The sequence below is a fragment of the Podarcis raffonei genome, chromosome 5, assembly GCF_027172205.1.
Source record: "Podarcis raffonei isolate rPodRaf1 chromosome 5, rPodRaf1.pri, whole genome shotgun sequence".
In the NCBI taxonomy this organism is placed as follows: domain Eukaryota; kingdom Metazoa; phylum Chordata; class Lepidosauria; order Squamata; family Lacertidae; genus Podarcis; species Podarcis raffonei.
The window spans coordinates 50622911-50646099 of NC_070606.1; the positions used below are offsets into that span (position 1 = coordinate 50622911).

Genomic DNA, 23189 nt, shown 5'->3' on the forward strand with positions numbered 1-23189 from the left:
TTGCAGCCATTCATTAATCAGCCTGAGAAAAAATGCATACATACCCCTGATCTTCAGCTAAAAGGCACACAGCTATTGTAACAGACAATAATATACCATCTCTACGAAGCACTAAATACAATATTTTGCATGAGGGTTCAATATAGTCTGGAGCAGCTATTGTTATGTACATATCATGCTGTGCTACTTGATGCTCAAAATGTGAGATAGGATGTCTCTGTAGAAATGTGAGCAACAGATTCCTACTAAACATACACATATAAATACACACATGCACACAACCATTTGGACATATCAACTCAATCAATTCAATTCTGGATCTGGAATGAACTCCCAGCATACATCAAAACATCCATTTTTTATGTGTACAGTATTTTCATGTATTTAGAAAGCAGATAGAAATTATAACAATGACTTCTTGTTTTAAAAACAAACCATGATTTTGCACAGAGCAGACTAAGAAAGAAGCACAACTATGTTTCAAACCTTCAAGCTCTTTCAGTGGCCAAGTGAAAAAAGCAGTTCTATGTTCTTGTAGTTTACATATACATAATCTGCTTCCTTTTAATGCTCAGCAAGGTGTAAGTATTTGAGGAACTCCATGTGTTGCTGTCCCACTGCCACAAAAGAAAGATCTGGGAGAGAAAAGGCAGAAACCCCCATGTCAATAAATCTCTCACTTCCAATAAGTTTTTCTTGCCCCTCCTCAATATATTTCGCTGAATGTTGAAAAGAAGCAGAGATAGCCAAGTGTGAGCATAAGACTGGTAAGTTAAGGAATGTACATGCTTTTCTTAACTGGAAAGTTGTGGTTTGTTCCAACAGAATTGTTAATCATCCAAGTAGTCTTTAAAGCAGGAATAGGGAGCTCTGGCCCTGACTACTGAAGAATCTCAGTGGATGCTGTGACTGCAGGGACTGGTAACTTGTAATTTCTGCCTCCTGCATTGTTTTTGCTGCATTCACAGCACCAAAGTGACCTCTCTAGGGCACAAGCCAGGGCAGTTTGCATGGAGGTCCTGGGCTGCCCAGATTACGACACCTCCTGCCCCTGATGGTATAAATCATGAAATCAAAACATTCAGAATAGCCATACTTACTCATGCCCATCCTTTCCACGGACTAGGCGCACCCTTTCAGCTCCCAGTTTAGCCCAGAATGAAGTGAAGATCTTCTTATGCCAAATAAATTCAACTCTTGAAGCTTTTACAGGATTAATTTCGACGCTGATGAGCTTTGAGTAGGTTTGCCCTTGGTTAAGGCTGCCACTGAAAATGGGCAAGCAATGAAAGTCATTAGAGAGCATCAATATAACAGTTGTGCTTTGCAATTGTCAATTTAATAGTCAGGTAATCTGCAGAATTATTGTTGCTCATTCACATTTCATGTCACTCATGTACATACATTTCAAGATGGATGAGCAGGTGAGGCTGAAAGCCTGACTTGTTAAAGATCACCCAATAAATCCACGAAATTGTTGCACATTATTATTACATACCAACTTCTAAAAGAGGGCATCAAGGTGTTATAAAATCTGCTCTGAACTTTTACAGTGCTGTCCGTTCTCCATTGTTAGGACTGGTTGATCATTTAATTGTTTTAGTTGTTGGTGTTATTTAGGCATCATATGATAAGTTTAAATTGAAGCAGCTTCCTCTCTACATCTGACAACTTTCTGTTTTTGTTTAGGATTTCTTTTAAGTGAAGTAGAAAGGGGGAGCAAAAGACACATACAGAGAAAGAGAGAGGCACAGTCAAAAGAGTAAAAGTAGCTTCCATGTTTAAGGTTAAAAATTGTTGGTATCCATAGCAGCCCTATACATTCCTCAGAGCACCAGCAGGCTGTGGGCTGTCATACCTGCAATTATTTAACTGTGACAGGCAGGGCCGTCTTACCCATAGGTGCTAGGGCGCGGGGCACCCAGGCGTCAAGCTCTCAGGGATGCCAGGCCGAGAGTCTGGGGCCCGAGAGTAGAATCCGAGGAAGAGCCCACCCGTCGGTCAGAGCGCTGCAGCAGACTCTTCTGGTGCGGGCGGCTCTGCACCACAAGTTTGGGGGCAACTGAGCCAGTGAGATGCTGGGGCGGATGGATGGCTCCGCCCTCCTGCATGCCTGGGACTGGGCAACCTGTTACGAAAAAGGAGCAATGCAGCAGCGAGCTCCAGATGGCTGGAAAGCCAAACAGGATGTTGATGCTTGGGACTGTACCGTGGGAACAAAGGAACAGGCTCGAGAGTGAGAGCTGAGACTTGGATTCAAAATGGATGCCAAGAAGGGGGGAGGTTTACCTTATCCACCTCCCCCGACTAATGACAATTATTCATCTTGGTCTGTAAAGATGAAGGCCCTGCTGCAGAATCAGAGGATCTTTGAGGTGATTGAGAACCCCATCCCTGCAGCACCAACGCGAGGTTGGGAGTCACAGAATGTAAAGGCCAGGACGGCTATAATTCTGTGTGTCTCAGATTGCCAATTGGTGCATATTCAGAATTTAGAGTATGCGCGAGAGATTTGGGAAAGGCTGCGTAGAACACATCAGAGGGATGCTGGTTCTTCAGCGTTGCTGTATTTTGAGAAGCTGACCAATCTGAGGCTTGCGCCTGATGGAGATGTTCAAGCGCACCTGACGGAGATGAAATATCTGCGCCAACAGATGGTGGAACGCAATTTCTGTCTACAGGAGGAAGTGTTTTGCTTCATGATGATAAACAGCCTAAATCGGACTTACAAAACCGTTGCCAGTCAGCTTGGTTCCCTACCGGCCCACGATTTGACCACGGAGAGAGTGTGTGCCGTTGTTCTGAATGAACACGACTGGCTTGCTGCACTGGAAGTAAAGGACAGGGGGAGGGAGGAACGGAGTTCTAATTCCCCCATTGATGTTGCTACTGGAGAGAATGCTGTAGCTTTGAACGTTGTCCGATGTTACAATTGTGGACAGGCTGGGCATCTTCAGCGGAACTGTAAGAAGCCACGCCAGCCAAAAGGAGCTAAGGGCCGCTCAGCAAAGCCTGAGGCATCAGGCAAAAGTCATACCAAGTCTACGGTGAAACCTGCAAAGGCTCTGATGTCGAAAGGAACCACGCCAGATGTTGAGAACGTGTTTGTAATCGACACGGGTTGCACCGTTCATATGTCCCCACACAGAGAACTATTTTCAACGTTTAAGAAGCAAAGCTTCGCTGTGAAACAGGCCAACGGTCAGAAGCTGGAAGCGACCGGGATAGGGACTGTGTATCTTGAGAGTCTGAACTTGACTATAAACAATGTTTACTTGGTTCCTGAATTGAAGTTCAATCTGCTGAGTGTTTCACAGATTGCAAAGAAAGGACTGAAACTGTCCTATGATGCTGAGAGCTGCAAGATCTTCAAAGATGGAAAGTTGTATCTTTCTGCCAGAGAGAAAGATGGACTGTATTTGTTGACTTATGAACAAAGTGATTACATGGAATGTAATTCATCTGAGTCTAACTTGATTTCTCTCGCAGGTGTGACCAAAACGGACGCCAAGAAGGTGACCAGGGTCGACAGAGCATTTCAGCGGGTGTATGCTGATGTGATTGGTCCTCTAGCACCATCTAGAGGCAATGCAAGATTTTATCTTGTGTGTGTGGATCATTTCTCTAATTTTGTCTCTGTGTTAGAGAAACCACAAGAAGCCTTAGAAAGGTTTCAGGAGTTTTATGACAAGGTTGAAAATATGCATGATGCTAACATTGATTGTCTTTTCACAGATGAGAAGCAAATTTTTCTTTTACAGGATTTTCAGGAGTTCCTGCAGAAGAAAGGGATAAGACACAAGGTTGCTGTTTCAGCGGAAGCGTGGAACAGGGGTGTCTGTGTACGGGTGAACAAAGAATTGCAAAAGGGGATGAATGCGCAATTGCTTAGTTCACATCTGCCACATGAGTACTGGGCGGAGTCGCTAATGTCGTATTGTTATACGTGGTTGAGAAAGGTTTCAAAAGAGTTGGGAAGTTCTCCTTTTGAGAAACTGTTCCATAGAAAACCTTCTGTTGCCCATTTCAAGGTTTTTGGGTCTCATGTGAGGACAGAAGCTCCAAGTGGAGTAAAGAATGCCAGAGGCATTTTTGTGGGATATGAAAAGGGTCTCTACAGAGTAATTTTGTCTGAATCTGGTCAGGTGATTCTCACAAAATTTCTAGAGAGTGCTCCTGAACAGGAGAGAGTGATAGTACACACATTTCCCACAGAGGACAATTCAGATGATGATGATGATTTTACTGGTACTGAGAGTGATGACAGTGGTAGCTCAAAGAGCTCAGCTGACACAGTCATTGAGAGGAAATCTCACACAATGGATAGACCTTCACAGGTGAAGGATAAACCACTGTTTACCATTGGTACTGGTTCTCAACAGAATCCAGAGGCTAAACCAGTGAGCAGAGAAGATCAGCACCTCATACGAAGGTCTGAGAGAGTTACAAAGGGTGTACCACCCAAGAGGTACTCAAAAGAGTTTGCTAACTTAGCTGTTGCATGTGTTGCTGTTGTACACAACCGAGGACAGGTTGGAGCTGTTTCTAAGTCAGAGACAAAGACACAGCAGAGAGTTGCTAGCCAAGGTAATGCAGATGCACTCATTCCTTGGAAGCCAGACAACCAGAGAGGTACACTGGGGAAACCAGTGGCGAGGAGTTCCAAGGGTGGAACTGTAACAACAGGGGAGTGTTATGTGTATAACAACTGTTTGTTTTCTTCTCTGGATCACGCTTTGCTCGCCGCTACACGCATTGATTCTTTTGGGGGAGGATGTTATGAAAAAGGAGCAATGCAGCAGCGAGCTCCAGATGGCTGGAAAGCCAAACAGGATGTTGATGCTTGGGACTGTACCGTGGGAACAAAGGAACAGTCTATTCACTGTTCTGAGCACCGGATGTTAGCTCAGAGTGTCATCTGACCTGTACTGGAAGTACAGGGGAGGAGTTTTTTCTCTCTGCTGTTGGTGTTAAGAGAGTGCAGACACGATTCTCTGTACTGCTGGAAAGACAGAAATAAAGGCATGTAAATACATTTCTGTCTGTCTCTTTCCCCTCCCTGGGGATAGCAGGGAAGAGGGGAGGAGTGGTGTGTTCTTCTCACGTCAGAGGAGGATTGCCGATTGAGATCTCGCCTGATCTTGCCGGGAGTCGCAGACGGGGAGGTCAACAAGGAACTCAAGCCGGGTGCCTGGAGAGTGGCCAATTCCTCTGACTAGGCACCGGGCGGATCTTTGCACCCCGGCGCCGCATATGCTTAAGACAGCCCTGGTGACAGGCAACTGAAACTAAGTGTACATTAACGTCACAGCATATAAACAGAACAGCTGACTTGTGAAATATCTGCACATAACTTATAAACATGTATAATGATGATTAATTGATTCATGTATGAGCAAAACTGCAAAACCTGCTATTTCACTATATCATAAAACATACCTCCCAATTTGGTATTCTTTTGTCTTTCCATCTTTCATTTGGAAAGCTATGTCCATTTCTCCCTTCACGCCTGTCATTCCAGATAGCTTGACCGATATATTATATAGCCAGCCTACACAATAAATATATAATAAATCAAGATATGAAAGTAGGAAGAGCAAGAACTGCAAATAGAGAGGAAGAATTCTATGCATTTAGCATTCATGCCTGAGGCAAATGAAAAAGCAACCGTGGTTACTTTAAAAGCCTTTAATTTAAGAAATTTGGGAAGAGGCGAGTTGAACAAGACTTTCATTACTTGAAATTTGGATCCAGGCCACTGTTGCTGTGTTGGTTTGAAGCTTAGATTATTAAAATAAATTTAAAGGTGTATGATTTTAAATCCACTGCAGTGTGGGAAGAGCTTAATTTCTTTAATTGTTAAGAAGCTGGTGCTATATTTGGCCCAGTTATCCCCCCTCTTGAATTTTAAAACTAGCAAAAAGAAAGGGAAAAAAGGAAAATGTGCAGTGCCCAAATGTGTGAAGTATTTCATTGCCTTTCCCCATGTATTTTGCCCATGAAAAACAGCATTTATTTGTACCTCGATCATCAACATTGCCCAATTAGACAATCCTAATTAGGAATGGGAATTTTATGTTTAAGAAATGAATCTCAATGAAGTCAGAGAGATATGCTTCCTGGTTATGCATAATTAGGATTGCAGCATGAAGATGTGTGAATATTATCCATGCATATGTGATTGCTTCCTGTGCTTGTTGATATGTGATCTTTAATCATTTCACACATTGAAATGCTGTAGCTCAGTGACAGAACACGTGCTTTGCATGCAGGAGGTCCCAGGTTCTATCCATGGCATCTCCAGGTAGGATTTCTGTCTGAAACCCCGAAGAGCAACAGCTAGTTAGTGAAGACTGTACTGAGTTAGATGGACCAATGGTCTGCCTCAGAATAAAGCAGCTTTCTATGTTTCCTATCGAAGGTTTCACACTTGGAGAGAGAGAAAATTGACCAGGAACTTTGTAATCTGTTCCTTGCAACTTCAAACACATTCTTGGGGCTTTGTACAAGGTCACCTGGGATAAGAAAATCCACAGCAATCCTCCCTGCAGTGTGTTGGCACTTGGAAATGATTCCAGTTGAAAACGTGTTCATTTCTCTGCATGGAAAACAATGGGGAAGTCACAGCAATGTGTCCTGTTTTGATTCCCAAAACTGTGATCACTGCATGGACTGCTGAAAAGAGTCTTGTATATCAACAGATTTCACGGCAATGACACCCATGTGTATCTGTACTGAACTGACTTTAATTTGTGCACTTACTGGTAAATGGCTTCTTAGGTGCTGTATCCAAAAAGTACTTTGGGTTGTTATTCCTCAGTTTATTATGGAACCGATCAGCATAGTGGCCCATCATTGGACAGCCTTCTCTGGGGCATGGAAAGCAATTTCCCTAGGAGAAAATTATGCATTGGTCAAGAGAGAATTTGCTTTTTTCCATTCAAACATTTGTTATGGTGTCAGTTCAAGTATCTTTTGTTGCTGTTCCGCCTCATTGTCTCAAACTATGAGGGGTATGAATTATTATTTTTGTTCTGCAATTTCCCCCATACTAACCTGGAGTACTCAATACCTGCAATCCTAACCCTGAGTATTCAAAAGCAAGTCTGGTTGAAGTCAATGGAACTTAATCCCTGGTAAACAAGGTTTGGAGTGCAGCTGATTCATGGGATTGTAACCAACATACTTCTAACTTTCTTGTTCCATCAACACAAGGTTTCTGCTTACACAATGGATCATTCTCCCCTCTCCTCCACCTGCACACTCCCTAACTCTGTTCTAGTGGTTCCCCCAACTCTCCAGGGCAGATCTGAGAGGGAGGGGGAAGTCCTGTTGTGCAAGCAGAAATCCTTGCACTGATGGGATGGGGATAGTTGAATTGCCTTAATTTCTACAGTGAGAGGTGTTGGTATTCAAGGCTGCCTGACACTCACATTCTGCTCTGAAAGTCTTTGTGCCTAACCCTTGATGTGTATGGAGTCTGTGCAAGTTTATGTTTAATATTACATAAAATGTTGGCTATTTTAAATGCATTGTATTCAAGTTACTGTAAAGAATGTTTAAGCAAATGGCCAGTATTTTTCCATGGAACTGGTGTTTTTTCCACTCAGGGTGAGGCAGCTTGAGGTTGTGACTGAATCACAAGGTTTGGATACCATTACAAATGTTTATATATGCTAATAAAATTGCTTGTGTGTGCAAAAACTATGTGTAGTCTCTCTCTCTCTGGGCGTTGGCTCAGCATGTAGCAGGAAGGAGAAAGAGAGACAGAGTGTTTTGTATTCCTAACTACATTTTAGTAAAATATGTTCTCAAGTCTCACACTGGGCTCAGTCTGTGAGAAAGTTTTGTAAGATTAATATTTGAAACTTGAGTTCTGCTAGTAAAGCTTTGAAAATGCAATTCTTCTATGGAATAAAATTTAGATGCAGAATACTTATTGATTTCATCGATCTGTAGTACATGCTTGGCCCTGCCCTAGTTGAAGAGTGGGGTGGAGGGCCCCTCATTGGCACTGTGCCAAGTCCTGTTTCCCTTGCCAGGTCTGGCATTGGCCCTGCTATTCTGATATAATCTAATCAAACTAGACCACCATGCTTACCTCTTGGAAGGATTCATATGATTCACATGGGTAAGCAAGAAATCCTCCAGGAAAGAGAATGCTGTACCTATAGTACTCATGGCTTCTTGAGTGGTGACAGTTTCCAACACCCTCCATTTCTGCCAAAAAGAAAAAAGAAAAGCTGCAAGCCTCAGTGAAGAGCTTTACAACCCCATCCAACATCACTCATGGTACAACAAACAACAAATTATGCAATACAGGACAAATATGGATGTAACATTTAAGTGTGGTGGATGGTCTTTGTGCTCTATTTATCAAATCTTGTCTACTAAATTCAAGGCTCTATGTAAGAATAGCATATTTTGCATGCTACAGCACCATCCTAGAGCTCAGGATGCAGAGTTGTTTCCTATAAACCACAGAATATGGCAGAGAAAGCACAAGTAAAGTAAATTACAAATATACATTAGAAGCCACACATGGAATGGAGCAAGTTGCCCCCTTTCTGGTATAAGCTTGCTATATAAGCAGACTCTGCATGTATATGCTAAAAACCAGGGCTCACCAGGGCAGATGGTACCCACAAACACCTTCATTGGTTCCTTTGCCTTGGACTCTGACCTTTCTTTCTTTCTTTCTTTCTTTCTTTCTTTCTTTCTTTCAAATCTCTAGCCCTCCTAGAAAAAAAGTTATGGTGCAAAATGTGCAAGTACTTTCTAAGCGATTTCTGTGAAATCAGAATGTGTGTGATGTGACCACCTTCTTGGTGTTGTTGTTACCTCTGTGTGTAATCATTATTATGTGATCTCCACAGTTAGAACCAGTAGGACACAGCTGACTTCCCAAGGTAAACATAAAGTTGTCAGGGTGGTTGTCTCTCTAATTTTATGATATGACACTCTCCCCATAGCAGCCATACTTGTGACGGGTGCCCCCAGCACACTTTCAAAACTTGAACTATGCCGACTGGTCCAAAAAGTTTGGCAGCCCCTGCTATAAACAATGCAGACAGGCTTACCTGTATCAAAGCCTTCAAAGTCAGTTTCAACTAGTGTTGTATTCTTATCATCACATCCCGGCATAACCCTTCCACCATTGGGGTAAAAGTCAAGATCACCAGTGGCATTGAACATACCAAATCCTGAAACAGATTCATAGGGCAATAAATGGTTTGGTCCATGCTTCAACTTTCAGCACAAAATTCATGTGTGTTTGGCAGTTACCTATCGTGGGAAAGTTTCCAGCATTGGTATGTATGACATCCACAAATTGAGCATCAGAAGGATCCAGCCTGACCATATCAGGGAAACCTTCAAAACCTATCCCAGCTGGATCCAAGCCTAAATAAACATAAAATAATCCAGTTAGGAATTAGCAAACCTGTTTTGTTTTTTTCTGGGTCCAAGAATTCAACCCATCAAATCCCTGACCATTAGCCTTGCTGCTTGGAGCTGATGGAGGTTGTAGTCCAACAACATTTGAGATCCCAAGCTTGGGAGACACTTCTGCATCCTGACTAGGAATGGTAATGAAGGAGATTTTTCTGTCTCCCTTTATCTCTGTGTTAGGACTCTATTTGGTTTGTTAAAGCTCCATATTTGCTGTGTGCCAAGGCTCCGTGACCCACACTTCCCTAGTGGTTAATAAACACATGGACATAAGTATTTAGGTTTATGGGTTCAAATAGGCCACAACTTTATTGGTTACAGATGTGAGTGGTTTGGCTTAGACTTTGGGCATAGCCAGACTATATCTCTACTCCTGCCCATCTGAAGGGAGTCCATCTAAGGGTAAACCACCAATAGGGGGAGCCCTATGACTTACATCAAGTATGGACAGCCTGAGGGGTCCCCATTGGGGTCATGGCATGGCCCTAGCCCACGTCCAGGCACCGGAAAGAATCCACACCCCCGGATACCCTTAATGAGGAGGGGCAGGTAGAGGCTACAACCTCCCCTCCATCCAAACAAAGGCTTACCCAATGCCTAACCTCACAAAGTTGTGACGATAGCTACAAGGTAGGCGAAAACCAAATGGCTGGTGCCAATTTGCCAAGTGGAAAAAAATCCTACCCAATCCCAACAGTATTGCAGACAACATTTGTCCATAGCAAGGTTGTGTCATTGCAAAGCATAAAAAAGAGAGGGTAGGGAGATTCGGCAAAGGGCGAGAGAGGAGAGGCCCCTGGCTGTACTGTGGTTTATGTTTTTCACGGCCACACCCCCTATCAGTGCTGATTGGACAGCAGGGCCACCCCTGGGTGTGGCTCCACCCAGTGCCCGTGACGTGGTTGGGATGGCACGAGGGGGGGTCAATCTCTGCCCCCCGCCAGTTCACTGCAGCAGCCTGGATGCCTGGATGCAACACCACCCACTGGAAAACGTGAGCAGACATATTAGCAGTGCTCTGTAGCAAACCGTATATGAACCCTCACCAACTCCTCCTAGTAGAAAAAAAACAAACAGATTGTTTTAAGTGGAGATTAAGAAAATTCTGTATCCGAATATGAAAGGATGGAAATTGAGAATAGATGAAAGGAGATTGGCTAGGTGAAACAGTATCATTTAATTTTAAGTTAACATAGAGAAAGGATATATTAATAATAGATTATTAATAACAGATGTTTGTAGAAAGGTAAAGAATAGTTCAATTAATCAGAAATTAATTAAATTAGTTCTTGAAGGATGGCAATGTTTAATGACATATTATTATACAGTAATGAGAAGGTTGGGGTAGGTTAGCTAAGGATCTCTGATTGATTTAGAATGATGACTATGGATTGTAATTGCTATGGGAAAGTTGTTCTAATCCTTTGATTGGCTGTTTGTAATCACAGGCTAGCATAGAAGTGTATAAGAGTTCATGTTCCTGTATGTCACTTCATAGCCTCTTTATTTTTTCGGCTGTCCCTGTGAACATTTTTATTTCAATGAAGGCCTGTATTTTCACATGCAGCCTGCACCCTTTTCTTTGGGTTTCTGGAAGCGCTACCTCCGGTCTAGGAACCCCTTTTAAATTTCTTCAACAGTAACATCTACACCAGGCCATTATGCTGACACAGTAAACAAGGCTCAAAATGAAGATGCTGCTATCACATGAAACTATAGAAACCTCCTTGCCCACCCAGTATCTTTTGTCCTAAAAATCAGGATAAAGCACATCTACTCCCTGTTCCTAGCTCCTTTCTTTTCACTCCCACCTTCTTTTGCCAATCTTCTGCATGGCTGGAATGTGGTGAGAAAGCTGAAATGCAGAATGTAGGACATCTTTTTCAGTCAGCTATACTGATATGATGTAAAGCTTTGCCTTGCAATTGTGTTACTGTGCATTTTTATCAATGGTCCTTATACTTCCAGCATTTCCTAGTGATGTTGCATCTGAACGAGCTTGGCCATAGGTAAGCATCTGGTTGGCCTTTATCAATCAGATGAGATCCCACATTTTCCCACTGACCTTTCACCAATTAAGCTTTCTCATGAGGCATTCACACCATCCATTTAAAGCACATCCCTTGTCCCCCAAACAGAATCCTGGGATTTGTAGTTTGCTATGGGTGCTTGGAACTGTAGCTCTGTGGGATTAAAATACAGTTCCTAGGATTCTTTGGGGAAAATGTGCTTTAAATGTATGGTGTATACACAACACAGATTAAAATGCAGTTTCATAGGAATTCATACCAGTTATTCTGCCAATGCCTGAAAATTGTCTGTCAGTGCCTCGAAGTCGTCTTCCTACTTCTCCAGCAGTGTGAGCACCAAGACTATGACCAATGAGGTGGATCTTGGATGGACAATAGTGATACACTTTCTAGTGATTCAAGAATGGGGGTGGGGAATATATAAGCTTAAATGATCAGTAAAGGAGACATCATTCTTACATTAATGCAGCAAAGAGTTTTGCACAAGCACTGTAATGCAATTGACATGGACTCAGGGCTTATATTCACACTGGCTGCACTGAGTGAACTGGATAAGTTAAGGATTCTTCGGCAGGGGCAGCAGAAGCAAGGTGGGGGGCACTTCCTGTTTTGCTTCAAGCAGTGAAACGAGACATACCGCCCTTGCTTCAAAAGATGAATAAAACTGTACAGTATGTGCAACTTGTTGGCAGTGCAATAAAAACAGAATGTGAAAAAATGAATGCAAAAATTACGTAAAAGGGTATAAAGTGGGAACGGAATGAAATCTAGGACGCTACATACAAAGTTGGTATCCATTTATAGCATGCAGTAATACCTCATCTCAAGTACATTTGACTTGCACAATTTCGGCTATACACAGTTGAAGGTGGACTGGTAGGGTTGTTCTCTTGAGACTCCATGGAACAATTCGACTTCCTGCAAGATCTTGCAAGAGTATCCCTAACACTTCTAGAGCCAGCACAGTGAGCAGGCCTTCCCCAAGAGGCAAGGCCAAGAGCTTCAAAGCACTTTTCACAGTGGGTAACTCCAAGCGGTCCTTGTGTGGAAAGAGCTTTGAAGCTCTTAGCCTTGCTTGTGGGACAATGCCCACTTAGCACACTGGCTGTGGGAATGCTGAGGGTCCTCTCTTTCCCTCCCCCCTTATAGAAGGCAGGCTGACTAGTTGTGGGGTGGATCCAAGGGTTTGGCAAGATGCATTTTCCACATCTATGCATAATCCCTGGAACTGAACTCTTACGTAAGATGAGGTGCACCTGCATTTGACCTGGCTGAATTCATATGGGAAAGTTGGTGCTACTATAACAAAATAGATTTGGGATTTTATTTGAATATACTTGGGTCTGCTATCTGCTTAGAATCTTCTTGCATGTATAATGTTTCTACTATATGCATTTTTATTTTCTATACCCATAGAGAAAAACATAAAATATATTTTTTTAAAAGAGCTGATTTGGTAGGATATAGTATCTGGTTCTGAAACGTTAACATCATACTTACTGCTAAAGTGTTGATAAGATAAGCTGTTACAGCCCCTAAAACACGAATGTTGCTTGCGGCTGTGAAGTAGGTACATTTGGCACCATCTTCCCAATCTACAGCAATGCAGTTTATGTTCTCCACCTTCACCAGCAGCTGCATCACATGTATGTTTCAGAAAAAGTAATATGTTAGAGGTTGCTAATGCAATCAGAAACACTGGAGGTTCTTTCAAATGTACTTGATCACCAGTTTCAAAGGATCCAAAAACTAGGTAGTCCAATCTCATACCCAGAAGCAGGGCTAGTCTTCTCCCCACCTTCCACAGTTTAGCCTACACAATCCAGGTCACAGTGCACAACAAGTAGACAGCAACTGTACAGTAAGGTGTGATTTTAGAGCAAGACACCAAAGACTCTTGCAAACCAATGCATCCCCCGAGTTTGAAGAAGGCAAAATGACCTACTGATTCCCATTGTTATTATTGTGAGCCTGTGTGTTTGCATAATGTTCACCTGTTCCCCATGTCCTAGATTCTGTAACTGAAGAAGGAAACTAGTCAAGATAAATCTCATACCAAGCACATCTCCACAACCCAGCCATATTTTCCAGTGCTGGTAAATCCATGGATAACAAAGCGAGTTTTCCTCGATGGAGAGAAATAAGAATTTTGTACAGTTGAGTTTTCGGTGTATAACAGTTTCTGTTGGGAATTTAAAATATAAAATTAATTTATTTTAAGGATCTTCAAAGCAAAGAATGTTTTCTCACTTATTCTCAGGTACCAACATCCTCAAAGTTCTACTGTCTAGAATTGTGCTTGATTTTTCAACTGTTGGCACTAATGTCTTGTGAAAAGATCCTAGAATCTGAGGTTTTCCAAATCCTCAAGTGCCTCATATGCTCCTTGGCAATACAGATTTCAGTGCTAGCTCATCTCTAGCCTGCTTTACAAGCGTATATATCTCAATTCCTATACAGTGGTACCTCGGGTTACAGACACTTCAGGTTACATACGCTTCAGGTTACAGACTCCGCTAACCCAGAAATAGTACCTCGGGTTAAGAACTTTGCTTCAGGATGAGAACAGAAATCGCGCAGCAGCAGCGCGGCAACTGTGGGAGGCCCCATTAGCTAAAGTGGTGCTTCAGGTTAAGAACAGTTTCAGGTTAAAAACGGACCTCCAGAACGAATTAAGTTCTTAACCCAAGTTACCACTGTAATGATTAGTTCTCCATCAGGATGAGTGAATATGTCTATATCAGTTCCTCATTTTCCCAGTCTTCAGCTCTCCATATTTCCACATTTGCAAGCTATTTTTTTAATATAAAAAAGTTATCATGAAACTTCTTCAGCATTTTAGTGCCAATTTCTCCTAATAGGCACATTTTTGTATGCAATTTGCCCAAAGTACACATTTTTCCAAAGCATTTTCTCCTATTATGATGCATTTTCTATGTTATTTTCAGTAATATATGCAATTATGTGCACACTTTACATGAGTAGATGCACTTCTGTGCACATTCTTGGCTGGAGAACTGCATTGCAAAATTCAGAGGAGTGTGAATTTCAAAGCACAGCTGCATTTCAGTTTGTGATTTGTTTTGGAAAGCGTGACAGGTGAGTTAACTTTCAAATGAGAACTGAATTGACTGTCTCTCCCATCCCTCATTAGCAATTATATACCATAGGCATAGGCAAACTCAGCCCTCCAGATGTTTTGGGACTACAACTCACATAATCCCTAGCTAACAGGACCAGTGGTCAGTGATGATGGGAACTGTAGTCCCAAAACATCTGGAGGGCCGAGTTTGCCTATGCCTGAGATCCCATTTTCAATGTGGAAAGAGCTTCATAGTTTCTGTCATTCACAGGCATGGCAACCCTGTCAGATGGTTGCTGTTATACAAATGGTGAGAAAAGGAGGCTGAGAACCTCTGTCTTAGCGAATGCCATTGTCTGATTAGACAGGATCAAGCCTAACACATACAGGCATACACAGATATTAAATAAACAATTAAAAAATGTTGTCTCACCTGTGAAAGATTCCCAGTCTCTCTAGTGAAAAGCGAAAAAGATATATTCATGCTTTCAGGAGATGCTGGTAAGCCAAACAGCTTTCTCCCAGGTATTCCTGACCAAGGGGGCTTATCAGAAAAGCAACCTAGATCTTTATAGCAGACTTCATTGGCTAGAGAGCATGCAAGGCAAATTGTTAAGTACATGGCATTCACCAGACATTGTATCACCTATAGCATCACATATTACAAATGTCTCATATTATTATAGTGAGATTGATCTACACTTACAGGTAAATGTGGTTAGGACTACTGCCTAAGTTTTAGTGGTATAAATTAGCCTCATATATCCAACATGCTTAGCTCTAGTTAATGCATGAAAGGGTTAAGACCATAGATCAAACTATTCTGCTAGACTTAACTAGGTCACGCCCGCTTAACTCGGAACGAAGGAAGTCAAGTTTCTTTATTCACTCCCTTCCACCATGTGAATCTGACCAGAGAAGACATTTGGGCTAATCACTCCAAGCCCAGACCACATGTTTAGAACCATTTTACCACCAGTTTTGAAGCTAAGCTTTACTGCCTCTCTTCTCTTGCTGCTGTATGGAAAAGCACATGAATCTGACCTTTGGAAGTGTTTGTAAGTAAAAAACTTTTTTAAACTTTCCAATCTGCATGGTCTTTTCTGTGCTAAAGGGGAATACAGGGGGAACCTTGTAAATAACTTAAAAAGGGATATTTTAAAAGTCTAGCTACCTGCATTCTCATCTTTACTTTGCTGGAAGTTTTGTGATTTTAAATCTCTGCTGTAGCTCTCTTACCAGACAGGGATTCAGGAAATTCTTCTTTTATTAACCAAAACCAATCATAATCAACAGTTTTATGCACTGAGTTTCTTGTGTGCCACTTAAAGACAATTGTAATTAAGCAATATAGAAACTGTTGAATTAAAATAAATTATAAAGAAGTTAACCATATCTTAATTCCCATTAAAATCAATGGGATAGGCTAGACATTACTTAAGTATAGTCTGCATTTGACCCATTGCTCTTGTAAGAATGCATATGTTTAAATGTGTGTCCACAGATCATTTTAAGGATGTCTCTGGTTGGATGCTGTAAATGTGTACATGCATAGGTTCTATGCAGAAGCCTAATAAATGTGTAGAGGTTGACCATAAAAGCCTATTCTTCCTCCATATGTTTACTATCCTGGAATAAAGGTTGTCCACACAGAACTGTAACAAAAGAGCCTGGTTGTCACTAAATTTCAGTCAAACATCTTAGAAGTATTGCCTCCAGTCCATCTAGTTCACTACACTGACTGGCAGCGGCTCTCTAGGTTTTCAGGAAGGGACTCTTTTCCAGTCCTGCTTTAGCAATTTAGTGGATTGAATCTGGAAACTTCCACATGAAAAGCAGACGTTTTATCACTGAGCTGTGGCGCATCCCCTAAATGTCACATTGCCATGCCACAAATTGCAAAGTGAGTTTCTAGAAAGTTTCAGTCTTTGGTTCTCTGCCAGTCAAAAGGATGTTGATGCCAATTGGTGGCAAACTGGGAGAGGCTTTAGCTTAGTTTGTCTAATCATGAAATTGTTCTCTTGAAATACATAATGTGTAAAGTATTGCCTCACCTTCTGCTGTGCCAAGGAGGAGGAAAGCACCAATCCAAACTACAGGAATCTGCAATAAATTTAAATATACATGTTATGCAATGTTAAATATATATGTTATGCAATAGATGTTACACATCTATGCAATGGCAGTTTTAGTATTCCAGAACCACTCATTTGCTGAAACAAGTTGCTTAACAGTGCAGCCAATATCAGCACAGTACAAGGTCCCCTTCCCCCATGACCTTATAGCCTTCCCAGCTAGACATGAAATACTGTGGGTGCTGTTTATTCTCTTCTCTGTAGCAGACATAACAGGGATGCATTGGGCCTTAGATATGTGACACACAAAAACAAAACCTGCCTCGATGGGAGACTCAAGCTTTTAAGGCGGAAACTGTAAGTCCCTAAGGTGGAGAGTGAGTTGTTAATAATACCAAGAATACTTAGTATGACAAAAACACTGTTGGACTGTTTGCATCATGTGGCAATTACTGGACAAGATGGTGAATGAAAATGGACCAGAAAAGATGAGGTTAAAGAAGACACATATCCTTTGGAGAATAATATTGATAAAGGACTGCCAGAACAGGAGAGTGGAATGCTAAAGCTAGAGGCATTAGATGGTGAAATGGAGAGGACCTTCACACAGGTGCCTAGAGGAGTGAACCAATCAAGGGGTGGAGTTACGATGTTAGAGGAGTGCAATGAAACCACGGATGGAGAGATTAAGAAATATTCTGAGCTGGTAGAGAAAGAGCTGAGAGAGAAAGCATTGTGTGCTCAATTTGGAGTGAATTTAGAGGGAAAAGCTACCAAGCCTCTGGCAACATTCCTGAAAAAAGAATGAAAGAAGTGAAAATGGAAGGAGTTAAAAAAACAAAAACAGTCCAGCTATGGATCACTGTTTTAGCTATGGATCACTGTTTTAATAAAAGACCACAGCAGAGAGACTTCTGGGTGACTAAAGATGAAGGATATATTATTTTTCAACATGGAGGAATGGATCTTGAAGTTTTTGGAGGTATAGTTGTTATGCTGGACTGGGGCAGACTTTTTGACACTTATCAATAATAATAATTGGAGAAGCCCTTTAAGACTTTTTGTTTGAAAGGGGAAGTGAACCAACTTGAGATGTCTGCATCTGGAGACTGGGAAAATATCACCTAGCAGAACGAGGAACAGCTGCATTTCATTCTGGAATGAATACTTTGAATAACCTTTATATGTATATAACTGACAGAGAATTGGAAGCCCTTTTTATTTCTCCCTCTTTCCCTTTTTCTTCTTTAAGAAGAATCGTTCTGCCTGGACACTGAGGCCCAGAGCCAAGGGCCTTCTGGCGGTTCCTTCACTGTGAGAACCCAAGTTACAGGGAACCAGGCAGAGGGCCTTCTCGGTAGTGGCATCCGCCCTGTGGAACATCCCCCCACCAGATGTCAAAGAGAGAAATAACTACCAAACTTTTAGAAGACATCTGAAGGCACCCAGAGTGGCTGGGGAAACCCAGCCAGATGGGTGGGGTATAAATTATTATTATAATATTAATAATAATAATAATTTATTATTTATACCCCGCCCATCCGGCTGAGTTTCCCCAGCCACTCTGGGCGGCTCCCAATCAAGTGTTAAAAACAGTACAGCGTTACATATTAAAAACTTCCCTGAACAGGGCTGCCTTAAGATGTCTTCTGAATGTCAGGTAATTGTTTATCTCTTTGACATCTGATGAGAGGGCGTTCCACAGGGTGGGTGCCACTACCGAGAAGGCCCTCTGTCTGGTTCCCTGTAGCCTCACTTCTCACAATGAGGGAACCGCCAGAAGGCCCTCAGCGCTGGATCTCAGTGTCCGGGCTGAACGATGGGGGTGGAGACGCTCCTTCAGGTATACAGGACCGAGGCCGTTTAGGGCTTTAAAGGTCATCACCAACACTTTGAATCGTGCTCGGAAATGTACTGGGAGCCAATGCAGATCTCTCAGAACCGGTGTTATGTGATCCCGGCGGCCACTCCCAGTCACCAGTCTAGCTGCCGCATTCTGGATTAATTGCAGTTTCCAGGTCACCTTCAAAGGTAGCCCCACGTAGAGCGCATTGCAGTAGTCCAAGCGTGAGATAACCAGAGCATGCACCACTCTGGCGAGACAGTTCGCGGGCAGGTAGGGTCTCAGCCTACGTACCAGATGGAGCTGGTAAACAGCTCCCTGGACACAGATTTGACCTGTGCCTCCATGGACAGCTGTAAGTCCAAAATGACTCCCAGGCTGTGCACCTGGTCCTTCAGGGGCACAGTTACCCCATTCAAGACCAGGGAATCCCCCACACCCACCCGCTCCCTGTCCCCCAAAAACAGTACTTCTGTCTTGTCAGGATTCAACCCCAATCTTTTAGCCGCCATTATTATTATTATTATTTATTTATTTTATTATTTTTATATTCCTGCTTCTTTTTCTTCTTTTTTCATTGTTTTGGTGTCCTCTACTCTGGGTCATTGAGGGGATTGTACACACATGAAGGTAAAGGAACATGTGTGAGAGGCAGGGTAGGGAAGATATCTCAGACTGGGAAGTTGGAAGAAGAAAGGGAAGCTCCCAGGTGAGAGCTGGGAGAGTTCTGAGTGGGATAAGAGTTAAGATTCACCTGTGAGAAGGGAGGACTTTTTATTTTCTTTGCTCTTTACTTTTTATATTTAATTTATTTTTTATTGTATTGTATGATGGAAAGGAACCCTCCTCTTGTGTGGCAAAAGTCTTTGGGCTTGTAAAACCCAGCAAAGCACTTGTAAACCAAGGCAGGCAGTAGTATCAAATGCAGTACATGAAATACCTAATCCTCATTCCTGGCCTCCTACACTATGGCAGTGCTTCTTGGAATTGAACCAAGATAGCAATTAAGAAGCATAGTATGGGGTGGGTGTGAGAATCATACTGCAAAATATTTGATATGAATCAGAAGGCACATGAATGTGGAGATGTCATTAGTTCACCACCACATAGCCTTAGTCTTCCACATAGTCTTCCATATAACCTTCAAATGCTAGGAATTCTGGCATTTCCTTTTGGATCAGTTTACAGCAGTAAACTGCTGTCATACCTCGTGTTGCGCTAGGTTCATGTTGCATCTTTTCCGCTTGTGAACGCGGCAAACCCAGAAGTGTATACTTCCGGGTTTCACCATGTGTGCGCGTGCAGAAATGTTCTGCGTGCTTTGCGCATGTGCAGAAGTGTTCTATTGCGCCACACACTTAGAAGCGCTGCTCTAGTTACGGACTTTTCAGGGTGCAAATGGCACCCCGGAACAGATTGAGTCCGTAACTAGAGGTACCATTGTATTAAGAACAGCTTCTTCTCCAGAGCGATCTCAGCCCTGAATGGGAAGCCTGGACTTTGAAAGTCATCTAATCTTCCTTGCTGTATTATACTGTATTGTTTTAATTAGTGTTTTTATGGAGCAGTCAAGTAATTTCGTTGTCCCTGAGAGGGGGCAATGACAATAAAGATATTTCTATTTCTATTTATTAAAATATCATTGGTTGTCTTTCCATATTAAGACTGGATAATAAAACCTAGTTTCCCAGTTGCATTTCCATTCTCTTTACAGAAAATAGTCTTTTCCACATCAAATAAATTACCCTGAACATCAGTATGTATAACCATTCACTTACCATTCTAAAGCCTGAAGTTCAAAAATGCTGTGAAATCCCCTTTCAGATGGTTCTCTCCTGCTGCTGTGCTATTCCATCTCCTGTGCACATAAGAATCGCAGAGAGAGAGAAGTGACAAAGAATATTCTTCCGGAAATGATATGCCTGGAGAAGATCCAAGTTGGTAGGAGTGTATTTTCCCTCTATGGATGCTAATCATGCAGTTTTATATGCATGGAACAGCCAGGCAGCTTGTAATATTTGGGCTTCTGCTATTCCTTCCTGCTTGCTTCATCCTCCTGCCTCTGTCATCTTTGACTCATTGTTTGTGGACCGACTCCCTCTGAAGTTTCACCATTTACTTCAGCAACAGACATAGGAGGAGCTAATATTTTGTATGATACTTCCTGAAGTCACATGTGTATTTAAATTGATGAATGAGACTGTGGGGATGAGAAATATGGAGTTACCTAATGCTTTTTCATCTATGAGTAAAAAGTTATCCAGTTAGGACCCAGGGCCTGTGCTACTTTTGAAACTTTAATGGGGAAGGGCTGTAGCTCAGTGGTATGAGCATCTGCTTTGCCTGCAGAAGGCAACAGGTTCAATCCCCAGCCTCTCCAGGTAAGGCCTGTCTCAAATCCTGGACTGCCACACAGTGTAGACCATCCTGGGTTGGGTGGGCCAACAGTTTGACAGTATAAGACACTGTCCTGCTAGCACTCCAATTGGAGAACAGGCTTTACCAAATGTGTCATGGACTTTGAAGCTGAACAAGCTCAGGGCGAAAAGGAGAAACGAGCTAATAGGAAGGCACATTTGGCAGACCCTCACAATGATCAACTCTGCCCAGAAACCTATGTCCCCACTGTGGAAGGACGTGTGGATCCAAAACTGGCCTCCACAGTCACTTACAGACTCACTCACTGTTAAGACTGTTTTCATGGAAGACAATCCTACTCAGCTACAAGCGATCACCAAAGAAGATAAGACAGCTTTCTATGTTTCTAGATGTGGTTGCATAATTTCCTAGTCCTTTAAAAATAATTTCGGCTGTGAATAGCCCTTGCAGAGAAAATAACTCATGGTGTAGCAATACTGAAGGGGAAAAAAGAAACCAGATGCTTTCTCTGTGAGTTGGTGGCCATTTATTACATATTGTATGTTAATATTTCCAAAATGGAGAACATTGTGCCTGCTGCATCAGTACAGCTCTGGACTTCCTGATTGCTTTCTCTTTCTAAAATTATGTTTATTTGTTTGTGCCTTATCTCCTTTGGGTTATGAAGACTACTATGATATGCTTTGGGACGCGGGTGGCGCTGTGGGTTAAACCACAGAGCCTAGGACTTGCCGATCAGAAGGTTGGCGGTTCGAATCCCCGCAACGGGGTGAGCTCCCGTTGCTCGGTCCCTGCTCCTGCCAACCTAGCAGTTTGAAAGCACGTCAAAGTGTAAGTAGATAAATAGGTACCGCTCCAGCAGGAAGGTAAACAGCATTTCTGTGCGCTGCTCTGGTTCGCCAGAAGTGACTTAGTCATGCTGGCCACATGACCCGGAAGCTGTACGCCGGCTCCCTCGGCCAATAAAGTGAGATGAGCGCCGCAACCCCAGAGTCGGTCACGACTGGACCTAATGGTCAGGGGTCCCTTTACCTTTATGATATTGTTATGGGTTTGCAGGGGGCAAGGATCACCACTAAAATTCCTGGGTGCCAAATTCTCCCCATAATTTCTGAAATTGTAACCTGAGGTACCACTGTACTAGACGCTTCAGGTTACCCATTTTCGGGTTGCGCACCACGCCAAACTTGGAAGTACTGGAATTGGTTACTTCCAGGTTTCGGCGATCACACATGTGCAGAAGCACTAAAATCACACTTTGCACATGTGCAGAAGCACCAAATCGTGACCCGCGCATGTGCAGATGCGGTGCTGTGGGTTGCGAACACTGCGGGTTGCGAACATGCCTCCCGCACGGATCACGTTTGCAACCCGAGGTTCCACTGTAAATGCGGGGCTTGAAGTCAAGGCAGCTTCCTCAGGAGCTGGTTTAGAGAGGTGCTGTCTAAGAAAGCCTCTCCTCCTACCAGAGGGGAGGAGTTGTGAGCCGGAGCCGGTTCCCGCATTGGCAGGGGGGCGTATTCGGCCCACTGCATCAGTTTCCCGGCTGCCGCACCGCGCCCATCATCCAGCCAATAGGGCTGGCTTGGGGGCGGGTTTTAGCCACATTCAAGCGGCCGCAGCAGCACCGTGCCCTGCTGCCTGGAGTTGTCGGATCACCTGCCCACCCTCCCTTTAGGTCATATTTATGCTTTTGACCTTGCTATGGACTTTGGTTGGTTGCCCTGGTTGGGGGCCTGGTAGGAATTTTTATCCATTTGGCAAACTGGCAACAGCCTCTTGGTTTTTCACCGACCTCGTAGCAAATCGCCACAACTTTTCGGGTATTGGTGGTTAGGCATTGGAATATGTGTTATGTGTTGGAGGGCAAGTTGTGGCCATCACCTACCCCTCCCTTTGTTGGGTATTCTGTTAAAGGAATCCGGCAGTCATGGATCCTGTCCGATGCCCTGCTGGTGGCTAAGGCCATGGCACGATCCCCGGTGACATCAGGGGGAGCTTCCAGTTGTATTTGCAGCAACAAGCTCCTACCACTGGTTGTTAACCTTCGGATGACTCCCTGCTGAGCGGGGTGGAGTCATATATAGATTGTTTGATCCATTGCCTAAGCCAATACTACTCACATGCTGTAACCAATAAAGTTGTGGCCTTCTTTAGCCCATTAACCTAAAATACATGTGTCCTTGTGCCTTATTTATCCCTATGCGGGTGGTGGGTCCTCGACTCACAACAAAGGCAAGTGATAGCAGAGCCATTACCCTGACAAAAGGTGAGACAAGAAAGGGGAGGCTACCAGGGGACATGATGTCTCCACAGGAAAAAGTGCCTTT

General features: G+C 43.0%; 1 protein-coding gene across 1 annotated transcript; it reads right to left on the bottom strand.

Moving 5' to 3' along the window:
• LOC128414204 (pancreatic lipase-related protein 2-like) lies at positions 1–20683 on the bottom strand. The gene is made up of 13 exons (XM_053389092.1): positions 20259–20683; positions 16617–16665; positions 14996–15150; positions 13537–13662; positions 12981–13115; positions 11740–11869; positions 9286–9402; positions 9081–9203; positions 8102–8220; positions 6763–6892; positions 5440–5551; positions 1101–1268; positions 1–635 (listed from the first exon to the last, which is right to left on the bottom strand). The coding sequence occupies exons 1-13, from the start codon at positions 20259–20261 to the stop codon at positions 572–574; spliced, it is 1431 nt and encodes a 476-aa protein (XP_053245067.1). The 5' UTR covers positions 20262–20683; the 3' UTR covers positions 1–571.
• Positions 20684–23189: the final 2506 nt, after the last annotated feature.